The sequence below is a fragment of the Gorilla gorilla genome, chromosome 5, assembly GCF_029281585.2.
Source record: "Gorilla gorilla gorilla isolate KB3781 chromosome 5, NHGRI_mGorGor1-v2.1_pri, whole genome shotgun sequence".
In the NCBI taxonomy this organism is placed as follows: domain Eukaryota; kingdom Metazoa; phylum Chordata; class Mammalia; order Primates; family Hominidae; genus Gorilla; species Gorilla gorilla.
This window is the reverse complement of record NC_073229.2, coordinates 176305842-176326902: the sequence shown is the minus strand read 5'-3', so window position 1 is coordinate 176326902 and position 21061 is coordinate 176305842. Positions and strand designations below refer to the sequence as shown.

At 40.1% G+C, this 21061-nt stretch overlaps 1 protein-coding gene across 25 annotated transcripts in view; it reads left to right on the top strand.

Annotated features, from left to right (window-relative positions):
* The window catches only part of SYNE1 (spectrin repeat containing nuclear envelope protein 1), a 522579-nt gene that overhangs the window by 479013 nt on the left and 22505 nt on the right, over positions 1-21061 (top strand). For 21 of the 25 annotated variants that reach the window (XM_055390873.2, XM_055390870.2, XM_055390871.2 and 18 more), the window contains 8 exons: positions 1013-1175; positions 9229-9416; positions 10284-10434; positions 13184-13366; positions 13635-13772; positions 15661-15852; positions 16948-17281; positions 19779-19847. In XM_055390873.2, the coding sequence (XP_055246848.1) occupies positions 1013-1175; positions 9229-9416; positions 10284-10434; positions 13184-13366; positions 13635-13772; positions 15661-15852; positions 16948-17281; positions 19779-19847 (1418 nt within the window). The remainder of the gene's footprint in view (positions 1-1012; positions 1176-9228; positions 9417-10283; positions 10435-13183; positions 13367-13634; positions 13773-15660; positions 15853-16947; positions 17282-19778; positions 19848-21061) is intronic. The other 4 variants (XM_019029254.4, XM_055390881.2, XM_055390872.2 and 1 more) reach the window with 1 other exon arrangement.

The following is a 21061-nucleotide window of genomic DNA, read 5'->3' as shown; positions in this document are numbered from 1 at the left end:
TTGAAACTGGAACAGAAGTGATGACATCAATTTTAAGCAACTAAAAATAAATCAAATGTTCAAAATACTTTGATTATGAGACATTTTCTTCAGAACAGTGTGTCTTGATCAGAGAAACGTATCAGAACCACCTGGCGGTGGTGGCTGGTAGTTGGCACCTGTGGTTTGAAAGCACCCTCCACTGACTGTGTGACAATCCCAGCTTGAGAATCACTTCTTTAAATGCCCGGAAGTAATGTGGGAGTGGGGGAGGGGGGCGCGAATATCTGATGACTCTAAGTGTATAAGTTGTCAATCTTTGAGAACATTCTATTGCAGATCCCTGCCTTTAAATGTATCACAAACCTAGAGTCTTACAAGTCATGTTGCTCTTGACATATTTTCAAGAAGATAGATACCTCTTCAGTTGAGCCAAGATGACACCCTAGCAGCTTGAAGTATTTTGCTCATCTGCTGTTTACCTCTGTTTTACTCTAATGAGCAGTGCCAATTAGGTGGCCATATTTCCTGAACCAAAAGGCGAGACTCATAGTCTAAAGGTAGCAGCAATTTTTAAATAAGGGCACTAATAGATCATTGATCATATGCTTATTATCACCATGACCTTTCTCTTCAGAGCAATCTGTACACTCAGCCATGTCAGGCTCTTAACAGGGAGTCAATAATTGATTTTTGCTGTAAGTAGGTAGTAATGGAGTTGAGAAATACTACCTGTGGTTCTTCCCAAACTTCTGATCACACCCTGCTCACACTGGGAAAACTGTGTTTAAAACTAATTTATCTATCTCTGCTCCTGTGCCCTGGACCCCTGCCTCCTCTGCATCCTTGCTCCTTTGTCTGTATTCATCTCTGATTTCTATCCTCCTTTTTCTTCTGTCTTTGGCTTCTTCCACATGAGTTTCTAACTCTCTGCCTAAAAAGATGGTTAAAGCCCAGTGTTCTCCTCTGCACGCGAGGGAAACATGAGTGGGCCTCTCGCTGAAGTGGGACATTCCCCCTTCTCTGCCCACAGGGTGAAGAAGCTGAAGGAGACCCTGGTAGCCGTGCAGCAGCTTGATAAGAACATGAGCAGCCTGAGGACCTGGCTCGCTCACATCGAGTCAGAGCTGGCCAAGCCGATAGTCTACGATTCCTGTAACTCGGAAGAAATACAGAGAAAGCTTAATGAGCAGCAGGTAAGACTTAAAATGGAAATGGAATTAATAAGCCATGGAATATCTGTCCTCCTGGCCAGGATGATGGGGTGGGCATGAGATGGTGCCTGGAGATGGAAGGTCAGGAGGGAGCTAGGCGGGACTGGTGAGGAAGGGGGCTTTGCCTAGGCAGGCGATTGAGGCCAACAGGTTCCATGTCACTGCAGAGTTCAGCCTTACAAAGATGGTTGTGCCATTGTACACTTAGTGTCATCCATCCACCAAGAAACCTTCTAAGATGGTAGGTAAGGTGGAGTTGCAATTACATATCTAAAACAGTGCTAACAGATTGGTTTATTTATTTGAGAGTCACTAGCCCTAGCCCACTACCATACACTTAGATAGGACTGAAAGAAGCCCCCCTGCCCCCGACTTTTTTCTGGTGTATAGTGTTTGGGGAAAGATTACAAGGCATACTTAGAATTTTTCAAGTTGAAAAAATTTTGTTTTGCAAAAAGGATTGCACGACCTGCAGATCGCACACAGTAATTCCACTTTCCTGTGTGTAGCAAAGATAGAATATCTCACTGGCGGCGTACAACCCAACAAAGCAAAAAGGGATGATCCTGGAAAATGTATACAGAAGAAATTTTCACCTCCCATTCCCTCCCTCATTTATTCTTTCTTTTCTTTTTTTTTTTTTCTGAGACAGAGTCTCGCTCTGTTGCCCAGGCTGGAGTGTAGTAGTGCGATCTCAGCTCACTGCAACCTCCACTTCCCAGGTTCAAGCGATTCTCCTGCCTCAGCCTCCCAAGTAGCTGAGATTACAGGCATGCACCACCGTGCCTGGCTAATTTTTGTATTGTTAATAGAGACGGAGTTTCACCATGATGGCCAAGCTGGTCTCAAACTCCTGACCTCAAGTGATCTGCCCACCCTCGGCCTCCCAAAGTGCTGGGATTACAGGCGTGAGCCACTGTGCCAGGCCCCCTCATTTATCCTTACTAACTATATTGGACTCCAGTTGCCAATAGCAAACACTGTAAATCCCCCGCTAGAGGTATTGTTACTCCATGCATTTAGGTTGCTTTGAATATTCTATCCACACTCTGGTTCTCTCCATTACATTTAGGCCATTGCAGCAAAGTTGCTTAATTTTAAAATGCTATAAAATGTAAATACCTCCTATTTTTAAAATCTTATAGTTTATGTACTTACTTCATTTTACAGACTATTTAAGCCAATGAAATAGGTGTCAAAATACAGTTTTGGGTGTTGAGGTTTTTTTAATATTAAAATTCTCATTAAAATTTTTTTCTTTCTAATGAGTATATAGTAATTGTACATATGTGTGGGGTACAACGTGGTGCTTCAATGCATATTTTCATAGTGTAATAATCAAACAAACTGAGGTAATTTGATTACCATATCCATCACTTTAAACATTTATCATTTCTTACAATACTCAAAATCTTCTCTTCTAGCTATCTTGAAACATACACTATATTCCATTGCTTTAAAAAAACTGTTAGCAAGACATTTTTCAATTTTTATGAAATTAAAGTTTTCTGATGGGTGGTGATGTTTGAGATTCTGATGATTGAATTGCAGGGATCCTGGTTGGCATCCGGCTTCCCGGATTCTTCCAGAGAACATGGTAATGATGTGTACAGTGATGAGTTGAAATGCAAATGGGTATCGTAATTTCACAAGTGTATGAAAATCAACAAAATATCTAGTTAAATATGGCAACTTGATCATATGTATTTATAGCCCCACCTACTACTAAAACCCCAATAAAATGATGGTGGAGAGGGAAAAAGGTTAAAACCACAATGGCAAAGAGAACAGGAGAGAAAATGGTAGAGATGACAGACATCCAACATAATTTTGCAAGATAGAAAGTGGATAGATCAGTGATGTTGTTAACAGAATGGAGGGTGGAGAAGGTTGATTCATGCCACAGAGTTCGAAGAAGGCTCAGAAAGTGGAGATCAGGTGAAGCTGAAAGTTGAGTTGCCTATTGAGCTGTAAAATGGAAGATTACTTGAAAATCTGAATAAGGTGTGCTGAGACTGGCAGATTCCTCCTAAGCCCAGCCAGCCAGGGAACTCTGCTTCCTTTACTCAGGTAGAAGACCAGATGATTACTCTCTGGAGAAGGCAAACCAGAGGGACTCTGGGTTTGGGGATCAGGACACCATGGAGGCTAGAGTCACTATGTTAAAAATGGGGAGATGATGTGAATGGCTCAATACCAAATGCTAGGACCCCCAGCCCGCTTCCCCAGCTTGGCTCCCACTATGTCAGTACCCAGGCTTACACCCTAGCCAGGAGATTGGAGCATCCTTTCTGGAGAACTGATCAGACAAGCGAAAAGTACCTTCAATTAGTGATACTTAAGGTAACCCAGAAAAGGCCAGACCCCTGCCTAACTCTCCACAGGGAAGCCTCCCAATTGACATACTTTAGGTGCATACGCAGCTTCCATAGCTGACTCATTCTTGAGTATGTGTGGGTAGGCAAGAATCCTCACCACTTAAGAAAGCTTCTACCATTAAGAAAAAAAAATAATAAATAGAGGGAAATAAAGAAAGGAACAATCAGAGGAAACACATTGTAGAGAAAGAAAATGTAAACAAAACAAAACAAACTCACAGAAATGAGAGGTTTTGCATTCATAAAATGATAGGATGCCATTTTTCTTTAAAAAAAGCATTCAGAATGGAGACTATCTTCCACATAGTAAAACAAAAAGATAAATATATGAAAAATAGGAAAGAAATATAGACATAAACATAATAAAATTAACAATAATGCCAGAGTTTCAAAATCCAATTCAGTTATTTTGTAAAAGTCCCCTGCCAAAAAAATAAAATAGAGAGGAGAAAATTACCATAGTAGTAATGTAATATATATATTTATTTATTATTAAATAATATATGTTTATTATTAAATAAATAATGTAGTAATATAAAAACATATTTTATATATTTATTATTAAATATATATTTATATTTTTTGTTACATTGCTACTATGTTAATTTTCTCCACTCCATTTTCTTTATTCTTTTTTGGGGGGACTTTTATAAAATAATTGGATTTTGAAACTCTCGCATTATTGTTAATTTTATTATGTTTATGTCTATATTTCTCTCCTATTTTTCATATATTTATCTTTTTGTTTACTTTGTGGAAGATTACACGTATATGTGTACACACATTACACATATGTGTGTGTATATATATTCATATATATATCTAAAATGAAAAACATGCATTTGCAGATGATAAGGGCCATATGAGTGCCCAGGAAAACGTAAAACAAAGCAAAGCCACACTGTAAAATTGCAAAACACAAGGGATAAGGAGATCCTAAAGGTTTCCAGGATGAAATAAACTCTGGCTTCTCCAAAACAATACTGGGAGCTGGAAGACAATGGCTCTGCCTTCAGAAAGCAGAGAAAAATTCTTTATAATTTAAAATTTTATACCCTGCCACTTAATATCTAAAAATTTTACCTCCTATGTACCCATTTTCAGGAAGCTAATGAAAGGTATGCTACATACATGAAAGTGAGAGGAAAATACACTTCATACTTGCTACACATGCTACATACTACTATGCTATATATGCTGCATATGCTACACGCACTAAAGCAAGAGGGGAAATGCTATTCAACTCAGGAGAAAGAAAAAGGGAATTCCCAGAGTGAAGGTGCAGGAAAGTCCCTGATGACAGCTGTACTGCAGCCAAGCCAGCACCTGTCCAGATGGGAGCAGGGGCTCTGGGTGCTCTAGGAGGGATGTTTCCAGGAGGAGCCAGGAGGGGCTAGATTATCTGATGGGCTTAACCACTCCGGAAGGAGTTTTATTAGTTCAATAAGAGAGATAATAGAAGTAAGCATTATAAATTTGAGAGAGAGAGAGGATTGTAAAATCCAGGAAAATGAGTTATCAGGAGATCGAGACCATCCTGGCCAACATGGTGAAACCCCATCTCTACTAAAAATACAAAAATTTAGCTGGGCGTGGTGGTGCTTGCCTGTAATCCCAGCTACTCGGGAGGCTGAGGCAGGAGAATCGCTTGAACCAGGAAGTCGGAGGTTGCAGTGAGCGTAGATCGCGCCACTGTACTCTAGCTTGGCGACAGACTGAGACTCTGTCTAAAAAAAAGAAAAGAAACATAACCATAGTATATTTTGTTCCTCAAATGTGAAAAATATTAAATAACCATAATCATGAGAACAGTGGTTATTACCCTAGCTCTAAGTTGTACTGTAACAGTCATTAGAGTTCAGTCAGCCATGTAGAAGTTTATTTCTTCTCTACTATACAAGAATTCATAAAGTATGGACAAATCAAGCAGTAGCTGTGTTACTTAGAACTAGAGAAGTTATATATTACTGAGAAATATAGAAATAGGTTGAATGTGGCAGCTCACCCCTGTAATCCTAATACTTTGAGAGGCCAAGGCAGAAGGATCACTTGAGGTCAGGAATTCGAGGCTGCAGTGAGCCATAATCACATCCCTGCACTCCAGCCTGGGTGACAGAGCAAGACCCTGTCTCAAAAAATTAAAAAGGGTAGAAGTAATACCAGAAGAAAGAGCTGCAAGAGATGGAAATGGTTGCTGCTGAACAGGTGAACTCCGGGGTGGAAAGCATGCTGCTTTCTTCAGAACCTGCTAGTAGTTTTTTACTTTTTACTACATTAAATATGCACATATAGCTTTTTAATTAAATTTTAAATTAAGACTTTAAAAAGTCCTGTACACCAGTGGTTAAAAGTAAACTTTCTGGGTTCAGATCTTGGCCTCACTACATTCCCATATGATCTGGGACAAAGCCATAACTATTTGAACGCTTAGAGCCCTGATTTATAGAACGCCAATCATCAGAGTCCACACCACACAGTGTGATTTTACAAATTACTAAGAAGAAGCACTGAGCACAGTGCCTACCTAACACAAAGTCAGGGCTTGATAAATTTTATTTTAATCATGTCACAGTTACCACAGTTTCCCTTGTGGAAAATTTTTAAGAATGATTCTGTCTCTACTAAAAATACGAAAATTAGCTGGGCATGGTGGTGCGTGCCTGTAGTCCCAGCTACTCAGGAGGCTGAGGCAGGAGAATTGCTTGAACCTGGGAGGCGGAGGTTGCAGTGAGCCGAGATTGCGCCACTGCACTCCAGTCTGCAGACAGAGCGAGACTCCGTCTCAAAAAAAAAAAAAAAAGTTAAAGCTGAGCCTAAAACTTTGTCTTAGGGCACTTATGTATGATTATAAATCCCCTCAGATCTTAGGGTTGCTATTTCATATATTGATTTTAACAAAAACTTTTGAGTATTTAGGGAAAATGAAATAAAAATGCTAACTTTATTAAATGCATGGTTTATGTCGAGGGGCCTAACACTTCTTCCAAATGTATATCCTTGCACAAAATGTAGTTTAAGACCTCAAATGTACTTGGTAATCTCATTTACAGAATTATTTGTCTTTATATTTATCTTTAAGCAAATACTAAGTTTAATTTTTATATTACTTTATTTTATATTTTTTAGAACAGCAATTCCTGTGACATATTCTTTCATGTAAGTGAAGGAGGTTATGTTAGAGATTTGAAAGGACTGTTTATAAAAATATAAATATTTTAGTAAAATTTATCATCTAGTGTCTAGTTTATAAAATCTCCAAAATTAATTAAAGCCACTGTTATGACATTTGACAATAGCTAGTGTTTTCATAGATGTTGGAACATGGCATCAAGGAAAAAAATAAGAGGAAGAGCAACACAAGAATATAAACCCCAGGTATCTGCATAAATTGAGGAATTTTTAGAGCAAGAGAAAAAATAAGCAAATTCAAGAACTTCCTGATGAAAGAAAAGGAAAACACATTAAGGACATTGATGAATATAGTAAACAAAAAATGATACTGATAGAGCTTACTTTTAATAATGGAATACTTACTTGGAGTAAATGGAGTTAAAGTTCAATAGAGAAAACAACATACAATTTGAATTTACATTTTATACAGTTAAAATGAAGATTTCACATTGTGGGACTCCAGGGAAATCCAATGCTTTGTTTTTATCATAAAACATTTTACTTCTGTCCTACATTAAAAGTTGCTCTATGCCAGGCGCAGTGGCTCACACCTGTAATTCCAGCACTTTGGGAGGCTGAGGTGGGCGGATCACCTGGTCAGGAGTTCCAGACCAGCCTGTCCAACATGGGGGAACCCCGTCTCTACTAAAAACACAAAAATTAGCCAGGCGTGGTGGTGGGTGCCTGTAATCCCAGCTACTCAGGAGGCTGAGGCAGGAGAATCAGGAGGAGAATCAGGCAGGAGGTTGCAGTGAGCTGAGATCATGCCACTGCACTCCAGCCTGGGCGACAGAGTGAGACTCCATCTAAAAAAAAAAAAAAAAGAAGTTGTTCTCTGAGGAAACTGCTGATGTCGTGCATGATATAGAACCTAGGTCCCTTAAATAGTATTTCTACATATTTGTGGTGCACATATGATATTTTGTTACATGCATAAACTGTGTAATGATCAAGTCAGGGTATTTGGGGTGTCCGTCATCTCTGGTATTTATTATTTCTATGTGTTGGGAATGTTTCAATTTCTCTCTTCTAGCTATTTTGAAATATGCAGTACATTGTTGTTAACTATAGTCATTCTACTCTATCGAACATTAAGACTTATTCCCTCTAACTGTATGTTTGTGTCTATTGCCACCTCGCTTCATTGCCCCCAAACACTCTTCCCAGCCTCTGCTATCTGGCGTTCTACTCTCTACCTCCATGAGATCAACTTTTTTAGCTCCCACATACAAGTGAGAATGTGTGATATTTGTGTTTTTGTACCTGGCTTATTTCACTTAACATAGTGACCTCCAGTTCCATCCATGTTGCTGCAAACAACATAATTTCATTTTTTTATGGCCGAATAATATTCCATTGTGTATATATATGCCACTTTTTCTTTATTTGTTCGTCCATTGATAACCATGTTACCTTTTAATGATGGCGGAATTAACTGTTTAAAAAAGAATGCAAATCAGCTGGGCGTGGTGGCTCACACCTGTAATCCCAGCACTTTGGAAGGCCTAGGTGGGTGGATCACCTGAGGTCAGGAGTTCAAGACCAGCCTGGCCAACATGGTAAAACCCTGTCTCTACAAAAATACAAAAACCAGCCAGGCATGATGGCGGGTACCTGTAATCCCAGCTACTTGGGAGGCTGAGGCAGGAAAATCACTTGAACTCGGGAGGCAGAAGTTGCCATGAGCTGATATTGTGCCATTGCTCTTCAGCCTGGGTGACAGAGTGAGACTCCATCCCCCCAAAAAAAGGTAAATCTTTGGATCTTAAAGCCCAGTTCTTGAGTGCCAGGTCTAGCACATGCATATATACAGGCCCTCGGTATCTACGGTTCTACACTGGTGGATTCCACCAACCGTAGATCAAAAGTATTTGGAAAACAATTTGCATCTGTATTGAATACATACAGACTTTTTATTCTTGTCATGATTCCCTAAACAATACAGTATAAGAACAATTTCTATAGCATTTACATTGTATTAGGTATTATAAGCAATCTCAAGATGATTTAAAGTGTATGGAAGGATGTGTGTAGGAGGTATGCAAATACTACAGCATTCAATATCAAGGACTTAAGCATCCATGGGTTTTGGTGTCCGAGGGAAGGTCTGGAACCAATCCCCTGACAGATACTAAGAGATGATGATTGATTGATTGGAATGAAAGTGATGTATTCGTGAAGTAGAGTCTGGGGCAAGATTCATTTTTTATTGATTAAAGAAGTTAGTTTTACTCTTAGTGTAGACTATTTCATTTGTTCAGTTTATATTTTGGCATTGCTCGCATAGCCAAAATATTTCTACATCCATTTTCTAGTACTTTTGAGCTTGCTGGATTTCATAAATGAGGCTCAATAAATGTCATACGTTCAAGGAAATTAAATATTTGTCAAGGTGTAGCCTAGCCATTTACCAACATATGTTGCTTCAGTTTCTCTCATCTGTATACATGTAATTGTTGAATAAAGCCTGTTACGTTCCCCTGCAGGAGCTTCAGAGAGACATAGAGAAGCACAGTACAGGTGTTGCATCTGTCCTCAACCTGTGTGAAGTCCTGCTGCACGACTGTGACGCCTGCGCCACTGATGCTGAGTGTGACTCTATACAGCAGGCTACGAGAAACCTGGACCGGCGGTGGAGAAACATTTGTGCTATGTCCATGGAAAGGAGGCTGAAGTGAGCTGGGATGCTGAAACAGATAGGGAAGAGGAAAGACCAAAAAGAAAATAAAAATCACCCAGAGTATCCACTATTCACTCTTTCCTGTTGGTTACAATGTCCAAAAATAGCTGTGGCTTCCCAAACTTACTATTGTCTACATTTAGTTGGGAAAATAAGTAGGTATAAAGGTAATATATAAATATAACAAGCCAAGTTATTTCTGACCTAACAGTTGAAATATAATACGGAAACATAAAAATACACCCTTGTCAAACAAGCATAACATTACAGAATGTGTGGCTGTGAGAACAGTAACATTCTTTTATTAAAAATTAAATAATAAAAGCACATTTACCTTTAAGCCCTTTGAAATTCAAGGTGGCAGAAAATCGTGCTGTGTTACAAAGTGATCATCATGGCTGTGCTCTCTGGTAAACCGTTGAAAGCTTAATATTTGTCCTGCTGTCATAGATTGACTTTTGTCAGTGTGAGTTGAATGTTGGACTTAAATGGATTTTCCGACCTCGTCTTTATTTCCGTAAGACACTGGCCTGAGTGCACACTGCAAAGCTGGTGTTGCTTTTCTAAACTTGTTGCGCACATTCAAGGCAGCTCGTGTGATGTGCTTGTAATTTTCAATTTGACTAATTCAAAATCCAGAGCTGCAGGACGTGTTTTTAAAAAAATAAAACAGCTGTTTTATTTTAGCTCAAGCAGTTGTCTCTCTTGCTCTCTGGTCAAATTTGGCTCGAGGAATGGTTATCGTTTGGCACAACAGTTGCCTCTGTGGGCACCCTTAATCCAGTCGCAGGCAGCAGACCAGGTTCTGGAGCGAAAACAGTCTCCAATAATCTGAATCTGTTCTTTCATTTTCTGCCCCAGAATCGAAGAGACGTGGCGATTGTGGCAGAAATTTCTGGATGACTATTCACGTTTTGAAGATTGGTTGAAGTCTTCAGAAAGGACAGCTGCTTTTCCCAGCTCTTCTGGGGTGATCTATACAGTTGCCAAGGAAGAACTAAAGAAATTTGAGGTAATCTATAATTCCAAATTTTTAATCCTTATTTTGCTATTAAAGTAGCCAGCTGGTAGTTGGAGTTCCAAGACCTAAACTAGTTGTTCACCACATGTTATCTGTTCAAATTGCTGCGTGAGGACTTTGCAGCCATCTTTATTATGACCTCATACATAGTCATACGTATGAAGGGGGAAAAAGAGGTTTTTATTTTAAGATTATCAAGAAGCATAAATACTGTAGTAATGAAGAGAGATTCTATTAGAAAAGAAGAATCGTGATTCCTCCCAAAAGATCTTGGCATGAATTTATTTCAGAATTATTCCACAGTCAACCATCTTTTCTAAGATTAAAATATGATTTTTTATACTATAAAAATCTACCTTCCACATACATTTTTGTATTTTCTTTACCTAATCGCAGTGTGTATGTGTGTGTGTGTGTGTGTGTGTGTGTGTGTGTATTTGATAAAAGAGTTGACTCTAGAATGGAATAAAACATTTTCATTATAATTCATTTCTAATTACACAGTGAAGAGTAGTACTGGTCTTGAGCCACCAAAACTTTTCAATTGCACTGAGATGAAAATAGCTGTAGTGTAACCATATTCATAAAGAAAGAAGTTATCCAAGAATTGATTCCAATACCTTGCCTGCTTGCACAATCTCGAGTCCACTCTATCACTGTTGTACAATGAAGCTCTGACTTCTCAGCTGCCTTTCATTTTCATGGAAGACCTGACCTAGCCCAAAATTGACCATTTTTAAATTTGAAGGTGTTTTTCCCTTCAGTTCCCACTAATAGGCAGTTGTGTACTCAGGTATGTTAACAGCAAAGAGTTCAGAAGCATTCTGACCATTGCTGATTATGCCCCAAGTTCCTCGAGATGTTTAGAAATAAGACTGAAAATGTAATGAAATGTAGCTGCATTCATTTTTACCTTGCAACATCAGGTAACCAGGCATTTACTGAGGCCTATGATGGGAAATAAGAAGTTCGCTTTTTATTCTTATGGAGTTTAAAATCTCAGGGTTGTACATGGACAGCTATATGAATCTAGAAAAATGTTCAAATACTTTGTGAAATGGATGAATTACTCTGATGTCTGAATGGTGAATGAATTCATATGTAACTATACCACTAAATTAAAATAAACAACACTTTTATTCCTATATAAAAGATACTCCCTTAGAAAACTACTAGTAAAAAGCACAGTAAACTCTGCAGTAGATTCCAGGTCATCTCGATGTGAATGAATGCTAGTGGAGAGCTGCTCAACTGCATCTTACACCCTCGCTTCATAAAGGTGAAAACCTTTTATAATTGGCTTATACTGCAAAGCAGATTATATAAGATTCTTTTTGATGCTATTTTAGACTCTCAGATTTTAAAGCAAAAGTTAGCCTTATAGTTAGCTTCTATAATGATTGATTTTATTATTTATCATGAATTTTGTAGTTAATTTTCTTAAGAGACAGAAATGAATTGCAGAAACGAAGTTGTGCTTGGGGGCAGTCTTTAGCTGGTCCAATCGCATGAACGTTTGGGATGGACATGGGTGTGCTGGGGTATCTGCCTGGGGGTACTCCAACCTTACCCCAGTGGGCAAACACGTACTGGGACTTCCAGTCATGGCCAGAGCTGAACTTTCCTTACCACTCCCTTTGCTGGAGAAATAACTTAAGGTTTTTAGACTGGAAACTAAGATTTCCTAGGATGAAGGCTCTGAAAGCAGCTCTCACAAGGAAAGCAATTTAAGAGACAGAAATGTGGTCACATGTAAACAGTGTGATGAGCCAAGGAAAACAGAATTTGGGGATTTGATGAGTGCGGTTCAATTTATTAATTATAGTTTTCATTTTGGTCTAATGCCAAGATAAAACTCAGTCATAAATCATACAAATGATTTTTTTTTAAAGCTTCATTTTATTTTGGCCAAATGACTCTTATGCTATAGGGCTCTTCTACATTGGAGGGAAAAGGCAGAAAAGAATATTTTACCTTCAGAATCTCTAAACTGACCCTGGGATAGCCTCAAAAGTAAATTGATGCTACTGTGTGGGTGGTACACTAGCTCTAACATGTTTTATAAAAACTAATTAAATCACAGGAACAACAAAAAAGAAACAGAGCATGTTCCAAATTTTTTAAAATATAAAGTTACTTGTATTTTACTAAATTACTTTTCTTAAAAGCTTATAATAGCTTGATTTTTTGGAAGACCTTTTGCAAAAGGTAGTTTTAAGTTTTTTCCTAATGGACAGCAGAATTGAGGTAATTTCTAGATTTTTAGAAAAGTACATATTTTACAAATAAACAGTTCCATTATAGATATCTTTTTCTCCATATTGACAGCAGAAGTCGTCAACATTTCAGACTCACATTTCCACACACACGTGTATATTTTTTATAGTGGTTTGCTTTGTGGGAATATTTGTTTCCAGGACATTAATTATTTTTAAAGCTACGTGTATATGTGTGTGTATGTATGTGTGTGTGTCTATATATGTGTGTTGGGTGCGTGTGTGTTTATTCATTACTACTCCCCATTTTCATATTTTTTGATAGATTCTCCCTTTCCTTTAAGTTACGCTGACTAGATGACTTTGCGTTAACAAGGGGAAGTGTACCGTTATTAGACATCATTCTTTCCCTCTGTGATGGTGTAACTTCCCATTCTCCCAGACGCTACAATAAGAAAACCAGGAGCCACTACTGAGAGTCCTTCGCTGATTTCTCACACTGATATGCTTCACTGTGGCCTTAGGCTTTCCAGCGACAGGTCCACGAGTGCCTGACGCAGCTGGAGCTGATCAACAAGCAGTACCGCCGCCTGGCCAGGGAGAACCGCACTGATTCAGCGTGTAGCCTCAAACAGATGGTTCACGAAGGCAACCAGAGATGGGACAACCTGCAAAAGCGTGTCACCTCCATCTTGCGCAGACTCAAGGTTTTTGCTATGCCTCGTCTGTAATTTAGAGGCCAGAGGATGGGATTGGGCCATTTGAATGCAGTCTTGAGACACAGTCTCAGTGATTTTGTAAGAATGGGATGGCAGGAGGAGTAAACTGGGGAGTGATATAGCAAAGGATTGCAGGCTTCTCATTGCTTGCTGAGAAAATGACTTTACAGAACACTGGAACTTGCTGTGCCATCTCCATATGTTTAGAAGGACTTTTAATAAAAATAATTGTTACTACTTTCCTCTTGCCTTCCAGCATTTTATTGGCCAGCGTGAGGAGTTTGAGACTGCGCGGGACAGCATTCTGGTCTGGCTCACAGAGATGGATCTGCAGCTCACTAACATTGAACATTTTTCTGAGTGTGATGTTCAAGCTAAAATAAAGCAACTCAAGGTAATAGATTATTTTTCAAGTTATCAATATGAAGAAAGCCTGAAAAGGAAAGGATTTGTGGCTTTTTTGTGAAGAACACAGCAAATAACTTTTCTTTTGAAAAATGAGTTCTGGACTGCAAAAAAATTCAGAAAATATAAAATATATAAAAAATAAGATAAAGAGCACTATCTAGAGATAACCATATTGCTTATCTTGGGGTAGTGCTCTTTATCTTATTTGATATTGATATTGTTGTTGATATTTTTCAACAGCTTGATTGATTTTCAATCAGCTTGATTGCCAGGGTGTTAGGGATGTTCTGTTGTTGTTGTTTTGTTTTGTTTTTTTTAGAGGGAGTCTCACTCTGTCGCCCAGGCTGAAGTGCAGTGGCGCAATCTTGGCTCACTGCAACCTCCGCTTCCCTGGTTCAAGCAATTCTCCTGCCTCAGCCTGCCAAGGAGCTGAGATTACAGGCACATACCACCAAGTCCGGCAAATTTTTGTATTTTTGTATTTTTTTAGTAAAGATGGGGTTTCACTATGCTGGCCAGGCTGGTCTCGAACTCCTAACCTCAAGTGATCCGGCTGCCTTGGCCTCCCAAAGTGCTGGGATTACAGGCGTGAGCCACCCTTCCTGGCCTTGTTGTTGTTGTTTTCGTTTATTTTTTCTAATGTGTTTGTAGCGCCTTCACATGGTTCCTTTAACCTCCATGTTGCAAAGCAATACAACTTTCCTATGTCGGGATTTCATTCCTCATAGTCTGCATTCTTAGATGCCAAGTTAATTTTAAATACATTTTGTATTTTTCACTATATAATTCAAACACAGTGGCTAGCTAGAAATTCGAATAGGAGGGATATACATTAGATGTAAGGATTTCCTAAAAGGGGGAGTATTTAACAAATTGAATATTTTCCAAGGCAGCTTATGAAATTTTCTTCCCAAGGTAGATGGATTTTTTTAAAGAATGGTCATGACGCCCATAACCTTTGGGTTGTTGTAATAAAACAAGGAACTTGCCCGTAGACATGGATTCTCAGGATGGAAGAAACAGTAAACCCTGCTATTCTGCCTCACCCTCTCCCCTGATTCCTCTCTCCTGTCATCTCACAGGCGAATCAACATTTACATCCTTCCACAGAAAGTTTCTGCCAAGTGGTAATTGAATCTTGTCCCTTGGGACCCTGGCAGGATGATGGAACTTATTACTACCCTCCCTTCTCTCCTGGGAGTCTTTTTCACCATTGGACAATTCAGCTGTTCCACAATTTATTATTGTATTGAATTAAAAGTGAACACTGAAACATACCCCAGTGATTTAAATCTTTTGCAACACATAGAATGAGTCTAAATAATCCTCTTGGAATTCCTTGTTTTTCAAATCATTATAACTTTACCTGCCTATGTTCTGAAATAATAAAAGAATCACCTGAGAAGAAGGCGTGGCATTGGATGGCTTCTCTTAGTCATGTTTGACATAGGATGAGGACATCTGAAATTAAAATGTTCGGGATATTTCTTTAAAATGCCACATTTATTTCAGTGGCAGTATATTGACTGCCATTGCTTTCATTAGGGATAACCAGTGCTGTCAACTTTTGGTGGGTTTGAATATTTTCCCCTGTTATTCTCTACCCACACTACCTGTGATGGTAAATTTTATTAGCCAAAAGCGCTTTTCTGATCATGGAATTCGAATGTTTCTATTTATGACTCCTGTTCTGGCTGAAAATGCGTATGTTTTACTTTAGAAGGTAATAGCCTCTTGTCTTGTGATTGTATATGGTCAATTAAATAGCCCCTACATGTCTTTTTTAATGTAATGAGAAATATATCTATTATGATTCTTTTATATCAATGTAAGCAACAACAATAGCAAAATCACATGAGATTTGTACTCCCTAGGCCTTCCAGCAGGAAATTTCACTGAACCACAATAAGATTGAGCAGATAATTGCCCAAGGAGAACAGCTGATAGAAAAGAGTGAGCCCTTGGATGCAGCGATCATCGAGGAGGAACTAGATGAGCTCCGACGGTACTGCCAGGAGGTCTTCGGGCGTGTGGAAAGATACCATAAGAAACTGATCCGCCTGCCTGTATGTAACATTGATTTTCTTAGTTGTCATTAAATCTAAAGAGAATAAATCGTGTGGGATTGAGTTGTATTGATAGTGGGTGAGAGCTCAGACTCTGGAGCTGGAGCACCTGAGTTCAAGTCCTAGCTTTGTCCTGCATTGTCGCTGTCACCTTCGGCAAGTTACTCACTTCACCCTTCTTGCCTCAGCTTCCTCGAAAGTGAAAGTGGTTTAGTAGCAGTAACTACCCTGTACAAAGGATTGTTTTGAGCATTAGACGAGTTAATGTATACAAAGAGTTTAGAAGAACATTTGGCTCATATCTTCTATGGAAGATAAATAAGAATCTTTTGATCACAGAAACATGGGGCAGCACTGCTCTAGAGAAGCCTCTAGAAGAAATAAGAGAAGCCTCTAGAAGAAATACAATAAAAGGAAGCAAAGTGAACAGCTTCTTAATTGATGAGGTTAGGTTTAGGTGAATTTTCATTCTTCCGTTTTCCTAATTGCTACCATAATCACATCTTACCTATAGAGATGTTATTAGAGTATTTGGAATCTTCTACGATCAAACCTATTTTATATCTGGGCTATAAGGACAAGCTAAGGTCTTAGTAATTTGCTCTTATTTCCGATCCGTGCCAGTGTGTAGGTGTTGTGTGGTGGGCATGGTAGTAGATTGCATTTCTTTATAATATTTATTTAATCTTATATTAATTATTTGAAGTATGTTTTAATGTTATTCCCATTTTACCAACAATGAAACTGAGGCGTATGTAGGATAATTTATAAGACTTTTTAATTTTTTCCCACTCAAAAAAAAACCCTGTGGGATGCCTGGGACTGTTATTCCCATTTTATAGATGAGAAAGCTGAGGCCCAGAGGAATTAAGTTCCTTATCCAAGCTTAAACAGGAAGCACACAGCGTAACTGAGATTTCAACCCAGACAGTCAAACTCTAGAGCAGCACTGTCCCCTGTATTTCTGTGATCAGAAGATTCTTATTTATTTGCTCATAAGAAGTTAAAAATTATCCCCACATGGTAGGCAGGTGGCCCAGATAAGAAGCTAGTCTGACCACTACAGTGACAGGGTTGCCTTGACTTCCCTTCTAGCTCCCAGACGATGAGCACGACCTCTCAGACAGGGAGCTGGAGCTGGAAGACTCTGCAGCTCTGTCGGACCTGCACTGGCACGACCGCTCTGCAGACAGCCTGCTTTCTCCACAGCCTTCCTCCAACCCCTCCCTCTCGCTCGCTCAGCCCCTCCGGAGCGAGCGGTCAGGACGAGACACCCCGGCTAGTGTGGACTCCATCCCCCTGGAGTGGGATCACGACTATGACCTCAGTCGGGACCTGGAGTCTGCAATGTCCAGAGCTCTGCCCTCTGAGGATGAAGAGGGTCAGGATGACAAAGATTTCTACCTCCGGGGAGCTGTTGGCTTATCAGGTAGGAAAGAGCCTCTCCAGTTTGCCAGCTTAAAGGAAAGTCAGAGGGAATTAATATTGCCCTGGAAACATGACAGCTATCCAGAATCATTTGCTTCCTTCTTTCATGCGGGGAAATTGTACCTAAGTGAACACTTAGATATGAATGTGATTACAAAATGCAAAATTTGGTGTGGCCATTGATTTATTCCACGTAGATTTGTGGTAGTAGGTGACAAGCGCTTTGCTAGGTTCTAGGGATACACAGTTCCTCTTCTTCTCCCAGAGCTTCCACTCTAGTGTGGGACACAGTGAGAAACCACTGTATGAAGTGTTTGGGGCTCAGATGGCAGTGTGGTGGCAGGACACACAAGCAGGGGCAACAAAGCCGGAGTCCTGGGAGAGGCTTCAGGAAAGAAACCATGGAGCAGAGTCCAGAGGGTGAATCGCAGTTGGTCAGGTGGGCTCGGAAGTGCTTAGAGGAAGAAAGGAGGGGAAGCCTCCCTGCTTTGTGATTGGCCTGGTGCTTATCATCGGCAGTTTGTCTGGAATGACAGGCATGGAATGGACAAAGTGGAGAAGAGCCTGGCTATGAAGCAGCCTGTTCACCATGGAAAAGAGCTTTGGCTCCTATCCTGAAGGTCGTGGAGCCACAGCAGGATCTGCGGAGGGAGGTGCTGGGATCCTCCCTCCTCAGGGATGTGCAGATTTTCATATTGTATCTTTCTGGATACCACAGGGAGAAGGGCATATTCGGCGGAGAGAGTCCAAATGAAACCTTTTACAACCTCAGACAGAAGTAGGGTGGTGGCCTGAACCAGGGGAAGCAGCATTGGGAATGGGGAGAATGGGAATGATGTGAGAAATCACACAGAGAAGACTCCTCCAGAACTCTCAGTCCATTGAACTGGGATGGAGGCGATTTTCTGGGCTGGGCATCTTGGTGAAAGATGCAGGTGGTCCTAGGCCCTGAGGACCACAAGAGGGAAGGAGCACTGTGGGTGCAGGTGGGCAAGGGAGGTGGGGCTGTGAGAGCAGGGAGGGGATGAGTTTGCTTGTGTGCATCCTGATCTTGAGATACCTGCAGAATATCCAAATGCAAAAGTCCAGTCGTAGATGCACGGTGTGAAGTGCAGAAGCCAGAAATGCAGATTGGGTAGGTATTCACATGTAAATGACAATGGTCCTGGAGTGAACGGAGGAGCTCACACAGGAAGAGTGTGTGAAGGAAAACAAGAAGGACCACCACCCAAGCCACACATGCAGTGAAGGGATGGACAGAGGAACAGAAACTCTGTAAGGAAGGTGAATAAAAATAGAATAAAGAGTTGGAGGCTGATTTGTGGCACTTGGAAATGTATCTCATACATTCTGTCAAAGGACATCTGGGGAATTTCTGTTTGGTTCTGGTGGTTCACATCAGATTCCCAAGGGATGACACTGTTCTAAAAAGAAAATTATTTCTCTCATTTCTATTTTGTCTTTACAGTAAGGCCTATTAGTCAGGCATATGGCATCTGAAGCAGAGCTGTCCAAAACCAGCCACTGGCTAGTTGGGACTGTTGAGCTCTGAGATGGGACTGTGCAAATTGAGATGGGTTGTGCGTGGAAAACATGCTTACATGAATTTCAAAGACTTAGTACAAAGAAAGAAAATAAAATATTAATAATTATATTGATTACGTTATAATTACATGTTATAATCTAATATAGTGTTAAAATTAATTTTGTATGTTTCTTTTTACGTTTCTAATGTGGCTATGAAACCTTTAAGATTACATATATAGTTCACATAGAAATATATGGGACAGCGCTGCTCTGGAGTCTGACTGTCTGGGCTGAAATCTCAGTTCTGCCAGGTACTCTCTGTTTAAACTTGGATAAGGAACCTAATTCCTCTGTGCCTCAGTTTTCTCATCTATAAAATGGGAACAACATTCCCAGGTACCCTATAGGGTTTCTATGTGATAAATTTGTGCTCAGACCAGAGCCTGGCTCATAAAAACACTCTCAGTCACTGTGAGTTCTTTTTTTTTTTTTTTTTTTTTTTGAGACGAAGTCTAGTTCTGTTGCCCAGGCTGGAGTGCAGTGACATAATCTCGGCTCACTGCAATCTCCGCCTCCTGGGTTCAAGCGATCCTCCTGCCTCAGCCTCCCATGTCGCTGGGATTACAGGCACCTGTCACCACACCTGGCTAATTTTTGTATTTTTAGTAGAGATGGGGTTCCACCATCTCGGCCAGGCTGGTCTTGAATTCCTGACCTCAGGTGATCCACCCGCCTTGGCCTTCCAAAGTGCTGGGATTACAGGCGTGAGCCACCACGCCCCGCCCACTGTGAATTCTTATGATTCATTTCAGGAAATCTTTGGTGAGCCTGCATGCTCCTCTGTGCACTCAGGAGCTATGTGTCTAGAATAACTGACTTCCTTTTTTTTCCCTAGGAAAGTTATTTTCCTGCACAAGGGATTCAAGGTTTCCAGAACTTAGCTGTCAACTTAGACTATGCTTTTTTTGCAGATGTAATGATCCCCGAAAGCCCTGAGGCCTATGTAAAACTCACAGAAAATGCAATCAAAAATACCTCCGGTAGGCACAACAAGCCGGAGCCAGCCTCCCTCCCTCCCCTGTATAGCAATTCTCCTCTCTTAGCACATCTGCTGTCTCTCTCCCAGCTTTGTGGCTCTAGCATGTTAAGGCACAGCCTTCCTCTCTTACTGCTGTACTAGAAAAAACAGCTGGTTAAATCCACACCAAGAATAAGATTTCACTAATCGAGCGAAATAAAATGACTTCTCAACTTGTTAAATGGTGATTGGTCTCATTAGGTATAGACCTCTCATGCCCATTAACTGCAGAAAATATGAGAAGGAAAACCCAGTCATCAGCCTCTGCGCCCTAGTGTTCTACGTGGTGTGGTAATTTCAGCTTCACTGCGCGCAGACCTACCTGTGGCTGGAGACTCAGGGTGCAGGCTCTGGTCCCAAGTCCGCCAGCCTGCATGCGTGACCTTAGGCACATCCACCACTTTATCCTCCTCATCTCAGGAATCCCGTATGAGACAAGGGGTGAGATCAGATTTCAGCTCTAAAAAATATATGTAATTTTAATTTAAGAGGTCATAAAAGATAATTTGAAATGAAAAATGTATTCCACGGTATGCTGAGCCATAGATAAGGACAAAACTATTCCTGAAACAAGAAGAATTAAAGAAAGAAAAATGGAACTAGTTTTGCTTGGTGTTGTGTTAGACAAACTGTAGTGCAGGAGTTCAGGAGCAGTGATGTGGGATGTCGGCGGGGAATAGAGTTTGAACGCAGTGATATGATATTGAATCACGGAGTTACTAGTTTACGCTTCAGTTTTTGAAGAAAATCAACAGGACAGAAAGCAAAGTAACATTACTGAGAGGGTGATTCCCAGGGAGAGACTTCTCCTAGGTGTATCCAGAAGGCCTTTTTAAGAAACAAATAAAAACATTTAATAAAGCTTACTAATATTTGTTCTGCTTTCACCCCATGCTAGCTTCACTCTGATGATCAAATGTTCCTGTGTAGTTCGAAGACTTTGACACACACACACACACACACACTCAGTAATTTTACAAAGAAATGTTACAACTTTGAGAGGAGAATGAGCCAGAATTCTAGGCTATGAGTAAGAACCTGCCTAGATGGAAATGTTAAAATCTTAGCTTTCTCCTGGTTTTGTTTTAGATCTTAAATAAAAAGCAAGTCACTGCTAGTTTGATATCTCTGTATGTATCTATTCTGAGGCACTCTTTTCTTGATTAATGAATTTAT